This window comes from Geotrypetes seraphini, chromosome 10 (genome assembly GCF_902459505.1).
Source record: "Geotrypetes seraphini chromosome 10, aGeoSer1.1, whole genome shotgun sequence".
Lineage (NCBI taxonomy): Eukaryota > Metazoa > Chordata > Amphibia > Gymnophiona > Dermophiidae > Geotrypetes > Geotrypetes seraphini.
The window spans coordinates 103,284,071-103,301,536 of record NC_047093.1 but is presented as its reverse complement, the minus strand read 5'-3'; the positions used below and the strand labels follow the sequence as shown (position 1 = coordinate 103,301,536).

The 17,466-nt window shown below is 47.5% G+C and overlaps 1 protein-coding gene across 3 annotated transcripts in view; it reads left to right on the top strand.

Annotated features, from left to right (window-relative positions):
- Positions 1-17,466, top strand: part of LRSAM1 (leucine rich repeat and sterile alpha motif containing 1) — a 542,506-nt gene that overhangs the window by 103,623 nt on the left and 421,417 nt on the right. For all 3 annotated transcript variants that reach the window (XM_033960298.1, XM_033960299.1, XM_033960297.1), the window contains one exon: positions 1,119-1,187. In XM_033960298.1, the coding sequence (XP_033816189.1) occupies positions 1,119-1,187 (69 nt within the window). The remainder of the gene's footprint in view (positions 1-1,118; positions 1,188-17,466) is intronic.

Sequence of the window (17,466 nt, the reverse complement as noted above, 5' to 3'; positions counted from 1 at the left end):
ATTCTGGTTAGTTTGGAGGTCATCCATATGTGAGAATAGGCTGCCTACTTGTCCTGGGATAAAGCACAGTTACTTACCGTAACAGGTGTTATCCAGGGACAGCAGGCAGCTATTCTCACAACCCACCCACCTCCCATAGTTGGATTCTCTGCTAGCTATCTGAACTGAGGAGACGCGCCCTGTGCTGGGCAGGAAGGCACTCGCGCATGCGCGGTGCGGCTGACTCGAAACTTCTAGTTTCTACAAGCAAGTATGCTTGTGAGGCTTCCGCATCGAGGCTCCGTCGGTGACGTCACCCATATGTGAGAATATCTGCCTGCTGTCCCTAGATAACACCTGTTATGGTAAGTAGCTGTGATTTTTCTGCAAGCAGAATGTACTGTGAGCAGCCAGGTTTACTCATAGGTGGGTAAAGTGTACATGAATGATGGCACATGATGCAAAGTGTATTTAAAAAAAATGTATTAATTTTTTTTATTTCCATAATATTCTTCAAAAGATTATCTACGTCATCGGTGAGAGTCTTTTACAGGCGCCAAACACTGGCATTTCTGACAAAGAATCCCCCCCCCCCAATAATTTGTTGCTCACCAATATATATTTTCTGTCCAGTCTGACATCTGTCCAGTCCTCCCTCTTCTGGGCTGGGCTGGACTGGCTTTGAGCATTTGCGCATGCTCAAAGCCTTCTGTTCTCGCTCTCTCCGAGATTCTGGCTTTGAGCATGCGCAAATGCTCAAAGCCAGTCCAGCCCGGCCCAGCCCAGAAGAGGGAGGATCTCCGACGCACCGCCCAGCCCAGGCCGCGCCAGAAGAGGGACGATCTTCAGGCACCGGCACTGGTGCCCAGTCGGGGTAAGGGATTTCATTGCCGTGCTCGGGGGGGGATGCCGGATCGCGGGGGGGGGATGCCGGATCGCGGGGGGGGGGGGCGCTCGTACAACGAGGCAAGCTCGGTTTACGAGGCACCAAGTTTGCAAATGTTTTACTCGTCTTGCAAAACACTCGCAAACCGATGCACTCATAAACCGAGGTACCACTGTATATTGCTGTGGATGCTAACAGATATTTTGGTGTTGTGCGTTTTGTGGTCAGTAGCATCTTCTCTTCTATTTCATAGGTTTTAGATCTCCATGACAACCAGATGACGTCACTTCCTAATGATATTGGTCAGCTAACATCTCTGCAGGTAAATAGTTCTGTTCTGAGAGGTTCAATTATTCCTAAGCTGCGGTATAAAGTAGCCTTAGCACAGATTTATTTATTTAATTTTTTATTTATTTTAGTATTTATATATCTTTTATAGCCTAAGTGGTTTACATTCAGGTACTCAAGCATTTTTTCCCATCTATTCTGGTGGGCTCTGTGACAAACCCTTGGCCAGCTTTGTCCCTGTATGGGATAAAAGCAAAACACGGTCCCTGGTCAGAAGGGCTGACCAGGTTAAAAGTAAAAGTTTGGTTTTGGCTGACTACCCCTCAGACAATGAGGTAGAGCAGGAGAGGCAGGAACATAGATACATCCAGCAGAGGGCGCCATCTCAGGACAGGTACCCTAGAAAGCCTGAGAGGACTCTTATGGAGAAGTGGAGTCCTAGGGCTGGGAGGTATGCTCATTACCAGCCTAGGAGAAACCTGAGTTATTTCCATAGGGATTTTCTGCCTAACACAGCTGCTCTGAGGAGAGAGGGGTGGGGCTTTAACCAACATAAAAAAAGAGTATGGAATCTCAGTAGAGGGAGCAGGGAAAGCCGGGACGGAGCTAGGGCTAACGAGCTCAGGCAGCGGCAGGAGAGACAGCAGAGCTTGGAGACAGATGAGGGGAGAAGTCTCTCTCCTCCAGCCCGCAGCAGTGAGGACGTGGAGATGACAGAGGACTACCTCAACTCCACCCCAGAGGCTGCTGAGCAGACAGAGGCTATGGACATCGCTGAGCCATTGCTGGAAGCTAGCCATTTCCCCACTGACATGGAGGCTAGTTGTTAAGGGGAAGGAAGCAAGGCTGTGCTTGTGCTGTCTCCCGTAACCCAAGCCCAGCTGACAGAGATTAGGAGAAGAGCAGGCAAATCTCCCCGCTACTTTGTATGACTGCCCGGAGAGCTTTGTTTATTCAAGGAACCTTATCTGTAGGAGTATGAAAGCTCCGTGGGAAAAACCCAAGTAAAGTTCACAGCTTATATAATACCTTATTGTGTTCCGTCGGCCAGGAAGCCCAGCTGATTATAACGAGCTGTGAAGCCTGCTCTGCAAGCCTGTCCGTGTCTCAGCTAGGTAAGCTGAAACGTTTAAGAAATTCAGTACTAAGGTTTGAAACTGTAATTACTCTGGCTGTAGTCACAAGGTGTGCCAAGTTTGAAAGTTTTATTTTCCTGATATTTTTCATTTGCCTTTTTCCCTGGTGAAGAGGACTGTAGTTAAGCTGGAAAGTCCAGGGTATTGAACTGTATGTGGCATTTATAGCAAGCCATTCTGACAAATGCAAGTTATTTTGTATTTTATAATTTTGCCATGACATACGGGTGGCTGATGGTATTCAGACCCCGGGTTCAATAAAGCTCAAGAACATTCTTTTGGAACAAGACTTACCTGTGTGGTCTTCTCTTTATAAGTTACTCTCAGTGTGGCCTGGCAGACTAGGCAGGCGCCTAGGTCTGTTCTACCCTGAAAAGCCTTCCTCCAACCTGAGGAGGCCACGCCGACAGGCCAGAACTCAGCACACTTAATCCCTCTGCTAGTTAGAGTAAGGGATAAGTGTGTCACAGCTCACACTCTATCTAATGTACCTGGAGCAATGGGGGGGGGGGATTAACTACTACTACTATTTATTATTTCTATAGAGCTGGAAAGGCGTACGCAGCGCTGTACATTTTAACATGCAATAGACAATCCCTGCTCAGAAGAGCTTACAATCTAATTTAGACAGGAAATTACAGGGTTGGGAGATTAAAGTAGAGGAGATGATACAGTGGGTATAAGTATCTGACAGCAGTGAGTGGGAGTTAACAGCTGAAAGCAGTTTCAAAGAAGTGGGCCTTTAGCTTGGATTTGAACACTGCCAGGGATGGAGCATGATGTATTGATTCAGGCAGCCTGTTTCAGGCATACGGCGCCTTAAGAAAGAAAAGACGGAGTCTGGAGTTTGCAGTGGAAGAGAGGGGTACAGATAAGAGGGGCTTGCCCGATGAGTGGAGATCACGGGGAGCATAGGGGGAGATAAGTGAGGAGAGATATCGGAGGGCTTCAGAGCGAATGCACTTGTAAGTCAGCAAGAGGAGTTTAAACTATTCGGAAATGGACAGGGAGCCAATGAAGTGACTTGAGGAGAGGGTGTAAGAATAACGGCTCTCACGGAATATGAGTTGCGCAGCAGAATTTTGAACAGATTGAAGAGGCGAGAGATGGGCCCGCAGGAGGTCCATAAGAAGTACGTTGCAGTAGTCTAAGCACAAGGTGACGAGAGCGTAGACAAGGTCCACAAGGAGCGGCATGGGATTTGAACCCACAACCTCAGGGTGCTGAGGCTGTAGCTCTAACCACTGTGCCACACACTCCCTTATGCTAGGTTTTCCTACACACTAAAGTCATTTTTACTACAGCAATAAAATAGCTGATTTTCATTTTTTTGCATTAATGGCCATGCACCAATGTCACTGTAAGCATGTGGCCATTAAAAAATATTACATGTCAATCCCTATGGTTAAACTCCCAAGATACAAATCGGCGAGTCTAAAATCCTCTGGAAACATTGGTTGAAGGCAGGTATACGTACTCTGGATGATGTAATTTCAAATGGGGAAATGGTAAATTTATTACAATTGCAACAATCATTTGGCATTTCAAAAACTCAAGGTTATAAATGGTTGCAGTTGAAACAGGCCATTCAGAAATGGGTTCTTTGATTGGCGTAACTTAAAAACTCAGTATAGCTTGCCGGGCCTGTGTTTCCAGACAGATTTTCAAGGGCATCATGCCACTAAGTGGTATAAATTAATATCTGAATATTTGGGAAATAAACCCTAAAACAAGTTTAAAAGATATTTGAAGTATAGAAACAAAGCAGCATATTTCTGCTATGCAATGGCTACGGATTTGGACTTGCAGAGAGATGTACAGTGTCAGCATCTATGAGACAAACTTGGCTCTTTTTGTTATAGAGAGTTTTTTGGACCCCCAGTTCATTTACAAAAGTTGGACAGTTCAAAGTCTAATAGATGTTGGCATTGTCATCTTGTAGTAGGGCACTGGATCACTTATTATTTTATTGTCCCTTGTTGCTCAATTTCTGGAAATCAATATGAGGAAAAATTAATATGGTACTTGAGGTCTCGATACCATTTTCTTAAGATGTGGTCCTATTTGGGACATTGTTGAAAACTAAAAGTCCAATAGACATTTTAAAAAATAGATTTCTTCTGATTATGACGGGGGTGGCCATGCAAGTGATAACAAGAAATTGGAAGAACTGGGACAGATTACATTTTTCTTTTTAGTGGGAAACACTCTGTTTCTATTGCAGATATGAAATAATGAATGCAGAACAATCGGGTAATAGTAAAAAGTTTAAAGAAATATGGGGTCCATTGGAGGCATTTGTTAAACAAAAAACTGATTAACTGATTAACCTTTAATTTCAAGATGATTTCTACACACATCCAGAGAGGGTGGGAGGGAGAGGGGGGGGAAGTAAAGTACTTTGTTTAGTATCGAAGATAAGTGCTGTTATATGTTTTATCTGACTGTATATTTGTTTGCACTTTGTAGAAGTTCTGAAAATGAATAAAGATTTACAAAACAAAAAATATTAATATGTTAACAGTTACTTACACCTATTATGTAAAGGCTTATGTGGTAATCTGGTGCTGATTGTTACATTACATTAGAGATTTCTATTCCGCCATTACCTTGCGGTTCAAGGCGGATTACAAAAGATTTATGAAAGGGGGGTTACAATGGAAGAACATTTGTCATTACTAGAGTTGTAAAGAGAAGATCATTTGCCATTTCAAGAGTTGTAAAGAGTAGAACATTTGTCAGTATTTGAATGGTAAAAAGTGGAGAGGAGTAGGTAGAAATTTAGGAAGAAAGGGAAACTAAGGAAGATCATTTGTCGTTTTTCAGGTTGTACGATGGAAGAACATTTGTCCTTTCTAGAGTTGTAAAGAGTAGATCATGTCAGGATTGTTTCAGAATTTCTTGAAGAGTATGGTTTTTAATTCTTTTCTGAATATCTTGTAGTCTGGGGTGGTTATCAGTAGGTTAGAGATCTGGTTATTTAGTTTTGTGGCTTGAGTGGCTAGGAGGCCATCGTGTAGTTTTTCCATTTTACTTCTTTGATCGGGGGGGGGGGGGGGGGTATGAATGGGGAATGTGTTTTTCTGTGTCTGGTTGAGGTTGCTTGGATGAGGCGGTTGTTTAGGTAGGATGGGCTGTCTCCATATAGGGTTTTAAATAACATGCAGTAGAATCTAAATAGTATTCTTTCTTGGATTGGTAGCCAGTGTGAATTGATGTACGCTTCTGTGATATGGTCATGTTTCCTCAGTGAGTAGATGAATCTCAGAGCTGTATTTTGGATTGTTTGTAGTTGCTTGGTCATAGTAGTGGGGCAGGGGAGGTAGAGGATGTTGCAGTAATCTAGCAGTCCTAGAATTAGGGATTGCACTATAAGCTGGAATTGTGTTCTTTCAAAGAATTTCCGGACTTGTCTCAGGTTTCTCATGACTGCGAAGGATTTCTGTATTGTTTTATTTATTTGCGATTGCATGGTGCAGCATCTGTCTATTGTCATTCCTAGTAACTTTATAGTGGTTTGGATGGGATAGTTGATTGAGTTGAGTAATGTAGTTGCACTAACTGATTACTGCAGAAATGCCTACTCTTTCCCCAGACATGCCCCTTCCACACAAAAATAAGAAATATTTTTAGTGCTTGTAGATTAGGAATTTGCCGCAGGATGCCTGAATATGTCCCACAGTAAACCATTTTAAGCTGCTGTGTGCACTAGTGCTTATTGCAGCTTAGTAAAAGGATCCCAAGTGTCTTGGGGATCTGAAGCATCTGCTTTGAAACAATTAAGGGTCCTTTTTCTAAGATGTGCTAAAAATAGGTCTGTATGCACCTTTATATGGTTTTCTAGTGCAATAGATGTGTCATTCTGGACAAGAGGGTAATATCTCCATGGCTGCGAACCTTTGCAGAAGGAATTCACTCCAGATTTTTTCTGTATCCCTCCTACTTTACTGAGAACTCTACTGCCACCTACAGTTTTTCCCTTCTGCATGTGAGCTGGAAAGAGTGCTTCTGGTCTTCAAAAGACCCATAGCCTTCTTGGTGGTAGCATCGAGGTGGGAAATGTGAAGTTTCCACAAACTGGTGAGTTCCCGAGACAGTAAGAGAAGTTCCTTATTGCGTCATTTTTTCATGGAGGCAGAGTAGGCAAGAATATGCCCCCGCATGACCGTTTTTGCAGCTTCCCAATAAATGATTGGACCTACATCCACCATGGAATTAGTTTCTACAAAGTCCTCCCATTTCTTTTTAAAATAAGTGCAAAAAATAGGCATTCGCCTATAGATGGGGGACATTGGTATGGTAGGTGAACTATAAGGTAAAACCTAAAAGAGCATGATCAGATACCAGGGGTGCCTTAATATGTGTGGTGGTTAGTTTAGGGAAAAGAGAGTCAGAGATCAGAATATAATCAATGCGAGAGTATACTGCATGATGGTGTGAATAAAATGAAAAGTCAAACTCTTCCGGGTGCATGGCTTGCCAGGAGTCAAAAAGACCCAGCTCCTTCATAAGGAAATTTACCCCCCCCCCCCGAGTAAAATAGCCTTTCGGCATAGGTTTAGTTGGTTTGTTGTCCCATTGGGGGTTGGCTACCAAATTGAAATCCCCTCCCAATATAAGTGGATGAGGAGATAATGGAGCTAGAAGACCCACTAGCGAGGAGAAAAAAGTATGGGAATAAGTATTAGGTGCATAAATATTGCATAATACTAGGGGCTGGACCCAAAGCTCCCCAACCAAAACAATATATCGCCTATTAGGGTCTGCTAGTTGTTGGTGAAAACAGAGGGTAGGGTTAAATGGTCATTTTTTTCATTGGAGGAGAGTAAACAGTGGAGTGCCGCAGGGGTCTGTAGTAGGACTGGTGTTATTTAACTTATTTATAAATGATCTGGAAATTGGAACGACGAGTGAGGTGATTAAATTTGCAGATGACACTAAACTGTTCAAAGTTGTTAAAACGCATGCAGATTGTGAAAAATTGCAGGTGGACCTTAGGAAATTGGAAGACTAGGCGACTAAATGGCAGATGAAATTTAATGTGGACAAATACAAAGTGATGCATATTGTGAAGAATCACCTGAATCACAGTTACCGGATGCTAGGGTCCACCTTGGGGATTAGTGCCCAAGAAAAGGATCTGGGTATCATTGTAGACAATACGATGAAACCTTCCACCCAATATATGGCAGCAGCCAAAAAAGCAAACAGGATACTAGGAATTATTAAAAAAGGGATGGTTAACAAGACTAAGAATGTTATAATGCCCCTGTATCGCTCTATGGTGTGACCTGATCTGGAGTATTATGTTCAATTCTGGTCTCATTATCTCAAGAAAGATGTAGAGGTGCTAGAAAAGGTTCAAAGAATAGTGATCAAGATGGTAAAGGGGATGGAACTCCTCTCATGAGGAAAGACTAAAACGGTTAGCTCTTCAGCTTCGAAAAGAGATGACTCAAGGGAGATATGGTTGAAGTCTACAAAATCCTGAGTGGAGTAGAATGGGTACAAGTGGATCGAGTTTTCACTCTGTCAAAAATTACAAAGACTAGGGGACACTCGATGAAGTTACAGGGAAATACTTTTAAAACCAATAGGAGGATATTTTTTTTCACTCAGAGAATAGTTAAGCTCTGGAACGCATTGCCAGAGGATGTGGTAAGAGTGGACAGCGTAGCTGGTTTTAAGGAAGGTTTGGACAAGTTCCTGAAGGAAAAGTCCATATTCTGTTATTGAGAAAGACATGGGGGAAGCAAATGCTCGCCCTGTATCGGTAGCATGGATTATTGCTACTCTTTGGGTTTTGGCCAGGTACTAGTGACCTGGATTGGCCACTGTGAGAATGGGCTTAATGGACCATTGGTCTGACCCAGTAAGGCTATTATCCCAGGACAAGCAGGCAGGTATTCTCACTAATGGGTGACGTGATCCAACGGAGCCCCGATGCGGACGCTTCTTTGAAGAAAAACTCGTAGTTTCGAGTCGCCCGCACTGCGCATGCGCAAGTGCCTTCCCGCCCAGACCAGGGTACGTCTCCTCAGTTCTTACTTTTCCGCGGAGCTGAGAAGTTTGTCTTCGACCCTCTGTGCAAAGTTTTCTTCACTTGTGCCTTCTAAGTCCGCGGTTTTGGTTTTATTTGATCCTAATCGCTGACTTTCGTCGTGTTTTATTGTTTAAAAAAAAATAAATAAATTTCATCGTTCCGTTCGACCGGGCAGGCCATGTGGCAGCAGCCCCGCGGCTTTGATCTTGCGGCGGAGTTTTTTTGGCCTATGTCCCGGCCTATCACCGGTTTTAAAGTGTGACAAGTGCCAGTGCGCGATTTCGCTAACGGACCCTCATCAACGCTGTGTTCGGTGTCTCGGGCCTGAACATCTCCCAAAATCGTGCCGGCCTTGCTCCACACTCACTGCACGTTCTTTCAAGCGCCGTTGCGTCTTGTGGGAATCGCTGTTCATGGAGTCCTCGACGGAGCCATCGACCATGAAGGGACCTTCGCCTTAGACATCATCCGCAACTCCACAGCCTACCACCTCTGCGGCGCCGAGTCTCATCAAGCCCGCCTCGTTTGTCCTGGCTCAGACTCTGGTGCCTGCTGCGATGCCTTCCTCAACCTCCTCAGGTCAGGTAGCCCAGCAGCCCATTCCCCCAGTAGTGTTAAAAGTGCCCAAGGCCAAGTCCAAGCACTCACACACTGCTCCGAGGGGACGCGAGGCCCGTGCAGGTGGTCCCATTTCAGATGCGGATCCATCCTTGCCGGCCTCGTTCCAGACCATGTTACAGAAGCAATTTATCGAGCTCTTTACCATGATGGGGCCTCAGCTTCTTTTCCAAATCCAGCCTGGGCATGTGGAGGCCTCCCGCGGGGTCGAGCCCCCTTCAGTGCTGCAGCGGGGAACACACTTTCAAAGGGAGCAGAGTCTCTGGGAGTGTCTGGTCTGGCAACAACGCATGCATCGCAAGGAGCAGAGTCTTTGCCCATGCCTCCATTGGAACCGATACACTCGATGCAAGGAGCAGAGTCTTTGCGAGTGCCTCCGTTGGAGCCGATTCACTCGATGCAAGGAGCAGAGTCTTTGCGAGTGCCTCCGTTGGAGCTGATTCCATTGATGCAAGGAGCAGAGTCTTTGCGAGTGCCTCCGTTGGAGCTGATTCCATTGATGCAAGGAGCAGAGTCTTTGCAAATGCCTCCATTGGAGCCGATCACCCCGACGGGGTTCAAGCCTCTACGGCAACCACCCCTGCTTCGATTGACCGCTTCCAGCCCCATCCACTACTTGGGGGCCTCAGCGAAGACCTACTCGCCTCGCCCATCGAGGCTGACCTCTCGACACAGTCCGCATCACCGATTGAAGCACTCCTCGAGGCACTCGTCCAGGCAGGCCTCGCCTCATCGGAAGCAAGCATTCCTGGAGTATTCGCCACCGACTACTCCTCCTCCACTGATGCCAGAGCTCGAGGACACAATGGGATCTCTCTCACCTTCTCGATCCCTGTCCCCCATGGATCCACAGGCCTCGACCTCATCGAGCCCGTCCCGGGGCCCTGCAACAGCCGACCAACTCTCCTTCTCCTCGTTCCTTCGACAGATGGCCGATGACATAGACATCCCCCTGGATACGGGGTCCAAATTCTCGAAAGAATACCTCGAGACTATGCGCCTCCCTCAATCACCTGCGGAGTCCCTCAAGCTTCCCTTACACAAGCTGCTGGACCAAACCTTCGCACGGTGCCTCGAGACACCTTATTCGATCCCCGCAGTGCCGAGTAAATTGGACACCAGATACCGCACTGTCCACCGTAAGGGGTTCGACGGCTCACAGCTTTCTCACCAATCCTTTTTGGTGGAGTCCTCACTGAAGCGGTCCCATCCCTCCCAGGTCTACGCCTCCGTCCCACCTGGTAGAGAGGGAAAGACCATGGACCGGTTCGGCAGGAGAGTTTAACAGAACTCCATGATGGCTTCGAGAGTTCTGAACTACAACTTCCACTTCACAACATATTTGGAGTTTCTTTTGTCCGTACTCCAGAAGTTTATGCCCTACGTGGATCCTAGGGCTCAGTTCAAGTACCAGGAGGCGCTGGTCTCGTTATCCCAACTTCGGGTACAGCTTATGCAATCCTCCTACGATTCCTTCGGGCTGGTGGCTCGGGCCGCAGCATGTTCAGTGGCCATGCGCCGGCTGGCCTGGCTGCGGACCATCGACATGGACCCCAACCTCCAGGACAGGTTTGCCAATGTTCCATGCGCCGGCTCCGACCATCCATCGAGGCGGTAACCAAGAAGCTCTCGGACCATGAGAAGTCCTTTCAGTCTATCCAGCGTCCGAAGCCCAGGCCTGCTCCTCCTCGTCAATCACGCCCACCGTTGATCTACCAGCGGCGTTACCCCCCGAAACAGGCTCCCCCCCATTTGTCAGCCTGTGAAGAGGCAGCACCAGCAGAAACATCAGCAAAAGCCTCAACCATCTGCTGTCCTTAAGGCTCTTCAGCCCTTTTGACTGTCTCAAAGAGAGCATAACCTCTGTTGTTCTGCCATTTTCAGTGATTCCACCTATCGGAGGTCGCATCCATCATTTTTTCCATCGATGGACAACTATCACCACCGACCTCTGGGTCCTCTCCATTGTCAAGGAGGGATACTCCCTTCAATTTCACCAGGTCCCTTCGGAACATCCTCCAAGAGAGTATCCTTCCAACTTGGCACAGACCGCCCTTCTTCTCCAGGAAGCCCAGGCTTTGCTGCAGCTTGGGGCTGTCGAGCCGGTCCCTTGGGACCAACAGAACAAGGGGTTTTACTCCCGGTACTTCCTTGTTCCGAAGAAGACGGGCGATCTGCGGCCCATCTTGGACCTCAGGATGCTCAACAAATTTCTGGTCAAAGAAAAGTTTCGCATGTTGACCCTGGCATCCCTGTACCCCCTCATCGAGCAGAACGATTGGTTATGCTCTCTGGATCTGAAGGAGGCCTACACTCACATCCCCATTCATCTGGCCTCCCGCCAATTTCTCAGATTCCGGGTGGGAAATCTTCATCTGCAATACCGAGTGCTCCCCTTCGGCTTGGCCTCATCCCCCAAAGTAGTGGTAGCCGCTGCACTCAGGAACCACGGCCTCCAGGTGTTCCCTTACCTGGACAACTGGCTCATCAAGGATTCCACATCTCAAGGAGTCACTCTCGCGACTCAGAAGACAATTTGGTTACTACAACATCTGGGTTTCGAGATAAACTTTCCAAAATCCCATCTAAATCCTTCCCAGATTCTCCCCTTCATCGGGGCGATTCTGGATACTACCAAACTCCGAGCATTCCTCCCTTCCCCACGTATGGAGGCTCTGCTTCATCTCTGCCACTCAGTGTCCTCTCGCCCGTCCATCCCGGCGAGACAGATGATGGTCCTGCTAGGCCACATGGCCTCTACAGTACACGTGATTCCGTTTGCCAGACTTCACCTCAGGACTCCTCAATGGACCCTGGCGTCTCAGTGGTCCCAGACGTCCGACCCTCTGACTCAACATATCCAGGTCACTCCTGCTCTGCAACAGTCTCTTCGCTGGTGGATGCTATCCTCCAATCTCTCCAGAGGTTTGTTGTTCCAAACCCCCCGCCATCAGAAAGTCCTCACGACCGACTCGTCGACTTATGCCTGGGGGCCTCCGCACCCAGGGTTACTGAACCAGTGCGAACCGCCAATGCCACATCAATCTTCTGGAACTCAGGGCGATCTTCAACGCTCTCCAGACCTTTCAACACCTCCTTCGCAACCAGGTTGTCCTCATTTGCACAGACAACCAGGTCGCCATGTACTATGTGAACAAGCGGGAGGCACGGGATCGGCCTCCCTCTGCCAGGAAGCTCTGAAGGTGTGGGAGTGGGCGACTTGCAACAACACCTTCCTCAGAGCGGTCTACATTCAGGGGGGCGGACAATGCCTTAGCAGACAACTTGAGCTGTCTCCTGCAACCTCACGAGTGGACTCTCAACTCCACGCCTCTTCATCACATCTTCTCCCTGTGTGGTACTCCTCAGATAGACCTCTTTGCAGCCCCCCACAACTCCAAACTGCCACACTTTCTGTTCCAGGATCTACACCCCTCAGCGCCTCGAGGCAGATGCATTCCTCCTGGACTGGTCGAATCGCTTTCTATATGCGTTTCCTCCATTTCCTCTCATTCAAAAGACTCTGGTCAAGCTGAAGTCAGACCATGCCACCATGATCCTGATTGCCCCACGGTGGCCCAGACAACCTTGGTACTCCCTTCTACTCCAACTCAGAAGCAGGGAGCCATACCTCCTGCCAGTTTTTCCATCTCTGTTTACACAGCATCAGGGATCTCTGCTTCACCCCAACCTGCAGTCTCTACACCTGACAGCTTGTTTCCTCTCAACGTGACCCCTCTACAGTTTTCCCAACAAGTGAGGGATGTCCTAGAAGCTTCACGGAAGCCCACTACTAAACAATGCTACCACCAGAAATGGACTAGATTCTCTGTCTGGTGTGACTCTCAGCGCCAGGAGCCTCAATACTCCTCCTTGTCTTCGGTTTTGGACTATCTTTTGCACCTGTCTCATTCTGGCCTCAAGTCGTCCTCGATACGAGTCCATCTCAGTGCAATCGCTGCTTTCATCAGCCTCTTCAAGGGAAACCTCTATCTGCTCATCCTGTGGTTTCCAGATTCATGAAAGGACTGTTCCATGTCAATCCTCCCCTCAAACCACCTCCAGTGGTTTGGGACCTCAATGTTGCCCTTTCATAACTTATGAAGCCTCCATTTGAGCCTCTTCACAAGGCTCACCTGAAGTATCTTACTTGGAAAGTGGTGTTTCTCATTGGCCTCACTTCTGCCCGAAGAGTCAGTGAGCTACAAGCCTTGGTTGCGGACCCACCTTTTACAGCATTCCATCATGAAAAGGTGGTTCTCTGCACGCAGCCGAAATTCCTTCCTAAAGTTGTCTCAGAATCTCAACCAATCCATTGTGCTTCCAGTGTTCTTTCCGAAGCCACATTCTCACCCTAGAGAATCTGCCCTGCATACTCTGGACTGTAAGCGTGCTTTAGCCTTCTACCTAGAACGCACAAAGTCTCACAGAACTGCTCCTCAACTTTTCATCTCCTTTGATCCAAACAAGTTGGGACGCCCTGTTTCCAAGCGCACCATCTCTAACTGGATGGTGGCTTGCATCTCATTCTGCTATGCCCAGGCTGGATTGCCCCTTGACAGAAAAATCACAGCCCATAAGGTCAGAGCGATGGCAGCTTCTGTAGCCTTCCTCAGATCAACGCCGATTGAGGAGATTTGTAAAGCTGCCACTTGGTCCTTGGTTCTTACCTTCACTTCACACTACTGTCTGGATACTTTCTCCAGACGGGATGGACAGTTTGGCCAAACTGTATTGCAAAATTTATTCTCCTAAGTTGCCAACTCTCCCACCATCCCACTCTGGTTAGCTTGGAGGTCACCCATTAATGAGAATACCTGCCTGCTTGTCCTGGGATAAAGCTATGTTACTTACCGTAACAGTTGTTATCCAGGGACAGCAGGCAGCTATTCTCACGTCCCACCCACCTCCCCTGGGTTGGCTTCTCTGCTAGCTATCTGAACTGAGGAGACGCGCCCTGGTCTGGGCGGGAAGTCACTCGTGCATGCGCGTTGCGGGCGACTCGAAACTTTGAGAAAAGGGTTATAGCCCACCAAGTCTGCCGATTCCAAGTGCCCGCCCCCCAGAGATCTCTCCCTTAGAGATCCCACGTGAGTATCCCATTTCCTCTTAAAATCCGTCACGTTGCTGGCCTCAATCACCTGCAGTGGGAGTCCATTCCACTGATCCACCACTCTCTCAGCGAAGAAGTACTTTCTGGAGTCGCTATGAAATTTCCCTCCCCTGATTTTCAGCGGATGCCCTCTGGCATCTGGCCCTCTGGTTGAGGGTCCCATGAGACAGAAGATATCATCTTCCGACTCAATACGTCCCGTGATGTACTTATACGTTTCAATCATGTCTCGTTCTCTTCTTTCCTCAAGTGAGTACAGCCGCAAATTTTTTAGTCTTTCTTCATACGTGAGATCCTTGAGCCCCAAGACCATCCTGGTCGCCATTCGCTGAACTGACTCGATCCTCAGTATGTCCTTACGGTAGTGTGGTCTCCAGAACTGAACACAGTACTCCAAGTGAGGCCTCACCAAGGATCTGTACAATGGCAGCATGACTTCAGGTCTCCTGCTGACAAAACCTCTACGGATACAACCCATCATTTGTCTTGCCCTGAAGGAAGCCTTCTCCACTTGATTGGCAGCTTTCATGTCCTCACTAATGATCACCCCTAGATCGCATTCTGCCGTGGTCTTAGTTCCCGTCTGGTTTCTTAAGGCGCACAATCCCATCTGTATTCCTTTTCTGTCACTGATATACCTGAAGAAGGATTTATCCCCTTTTTTAATGTTCTCTGCTAGATTCTCTTCCATCCGGAGTTTGGTCTCTCTGACTGCTGTTTTGACTGCTCTAGACTTGGCCAGATAGTCTTCTTTGGTCTCTCGTTTTCCTGATTGTTTGCAGGAGATAAATGCTTTTTTCTTCTTTTTTACGAGGTCCAAGATCTCCGCAGAGAACTACTGAGGTTTATTGTTCCTCCGCCGTTTACTTACTGTTTTTATGTATAGGTTGGTTGCTTCGTGTAGGTAGATTTCAGAGCTGACCACATTGCCTCTATATTATCAGTTGCGGCCTGATTTTGCAGTGGCTGATAAACGAAATCACCCATGTTTTTGAGGTTAGTGCCCCTAAAGTTGAGGACCTTTGTTGATGTGTTAGATCTAGTGAATCCTTTCCTGAGGTGAAACCCCACCATGTTGTGGTCGCTGGAGGCCAACTTATCGCCTACCGAAACCTCTGTGACACTTTCCCCGTTGGTGAATACCAGGTCCAGTATCGCCTGATCCCTAGTGGGCTCCAATATAGAGGTCTGCACGGGAATGGGGATCGCGGGAATCCCACGGGTCCCGCAGGAATCCCCCCTAACCCACGGGGACCCCCCTCTGGCCCACAGGACTCCCACGGGGACCCCCTCTAGCCAACGGGACTCCCACGGGGATGGAAGGCTTTGGAAGCAGGGTTCATCCATATAATATAATGGACACGTCAGCCTTAGTAAAAGAGGGGGTTTATAAGTTAATTACCTGAATAGAAAACAAAAAAAGGATTCCACCAAAGAGATTCCACCAGGAAAACAGCAGCGCAAATACAAAAGAAACTCTGGAATTGATGATCCTGTCAGAAGTAATTGCTGCTTTTTATGGGGACGGGTGAGGATGGAGGTAATTCTTGCGGGGATGGGTGGGGACAGAGAGGATCCTGACGGGGATGGATGGGGATGGAAAGGATCCTGGCGGGGATGGGTGGGGACGAAGAAGATCCTGGCAGGGATGGGTGGGATTTCTGTCCCTGCACAACTCTCTACTCCAATACCATCTGTCTGAGTTGTGCTCCTTTTATGGAGGTTAGTAGCCTTTTGCTGCCGCTGGTTGTAGCGGAAAGTTTGTTCCAATCTGCATCGGGCATATTGAAGTCCCCTAACAACACCGTGTCTCCATGCAAAGTGATGGTCTCTATATCTTCAATTAGTTTTATATCTATGTTTTCCTGTTGTCTTGGAGGTCTGTATAAAACCCCAAGATACAGGCATTTGTCATTCCCCCTGGCCAGGTTCACCCAAAGGGATTCCCCAGTGTACTTGAAGTCCGTGATCCTGGTAACTTTGATGTTCTCCTTAGTGTATAGTGCTACCCCTCCCCCTGTTTTGCCCTCTCTGTCTCGACGAAGTAAGTTGTATCCCGATATAGCCATATCCCACCCATAGGAATCTGTGAGCTAGGTCTCAGATATCGCTACCACATCTAGATCGGCATTCCTTATTTCCGTTTCTAATTCCAGAATTTTATTACCTAAACTGTGGGCATTAACATACATAGCCCTCCATACTTTATGTTTGTTAGGACCCCGTGGTGATTTTTCCGCCTGAGTTAGTGTGGTTCCTACAGTACTATTTGTCATGTGTGTACTTACCTCAGACTCAGAAATGGAGTGGCAACTTACCTCGCCAGGATGGTTACTTATCACGCCAGTACGTGAGTGGGTATCCTCCCCCCGACAAACTTGCTGCACTTCTTTGAGGGAGTAAACAGGCAGATAGACAAGGGCGATTCAGTCGACATTGTATATCTGGATTTTCAGAAGGCATTTGACAAGGTTCCACATGAACGACTACTTCGGAAAATTGCGAGCCATGGAATCAAGGGTGAAATACTCATGTGGATTAAAAACTGTCTGGAGCATAGGAAACAGAGAGTGGGGAAAAATGGATAATACTCGGACTGGAAGAGCGTCACCAGCGGGGTGACACAGGGCTCAGTGCTTGGACCTGTGCTCTTCAACATCTTTATAAATGATCTGGACATTGGTACAACGAGTGAGGTGATTAAATTTGCGGACAATATAAAGTTATTCAGAGTAGTGAAGACACAGGGGGATTGCGATGATCTGCAACGTGACATAAACATGCTCGAGGAATGGGCATCAATATGTCAGATGAGGTTCAACATGGATAAGTGTAAAGTGATGCATGTAGGTAACAAAAATCTCATGCACGAATACAGGATGTCTGGGGCGGTACTTGGAGAGACCTCCCAGGAAAGAGACTTGGGAGTTCTGATCGACAAGCCGATGAAGCCATCCATGCAATGTGTGGCGGCGGCGGCGAAAAGGGCGAACAGAATGCTAGGAATGATAAAAAAGGGGATCACGAACAGATCGGAGAAGGTTATCATGCCGCTATACCAGGCTATGGTGCGCCCTCACCTGGAATACTGCGTCCAGCACTGGTCACCGTTCATGAAGAAGGACATGGTACTACTCGAAAGGGTCCCGAAAAGAGCGACTAAGATGGTTAAAGGGCTGGAGGAGTTGCTGTACAGCTAAAGATTAGAGAAACTCAAACAGAGGAGATTGAGAGGGGACATGATCGAAACATTCAAGGTACTGAAGGGAATATACTTGGTAGATAAGGACAGGTTGTTCACCCTCTCCAAGGTAGGGAGAATGAGAGGGCACTCTGTAAAATTGAAAGGGGATAGATTCCGTACGAACATAAGGAAGTTCATCTTCACCCAGAGAGTAGTAGA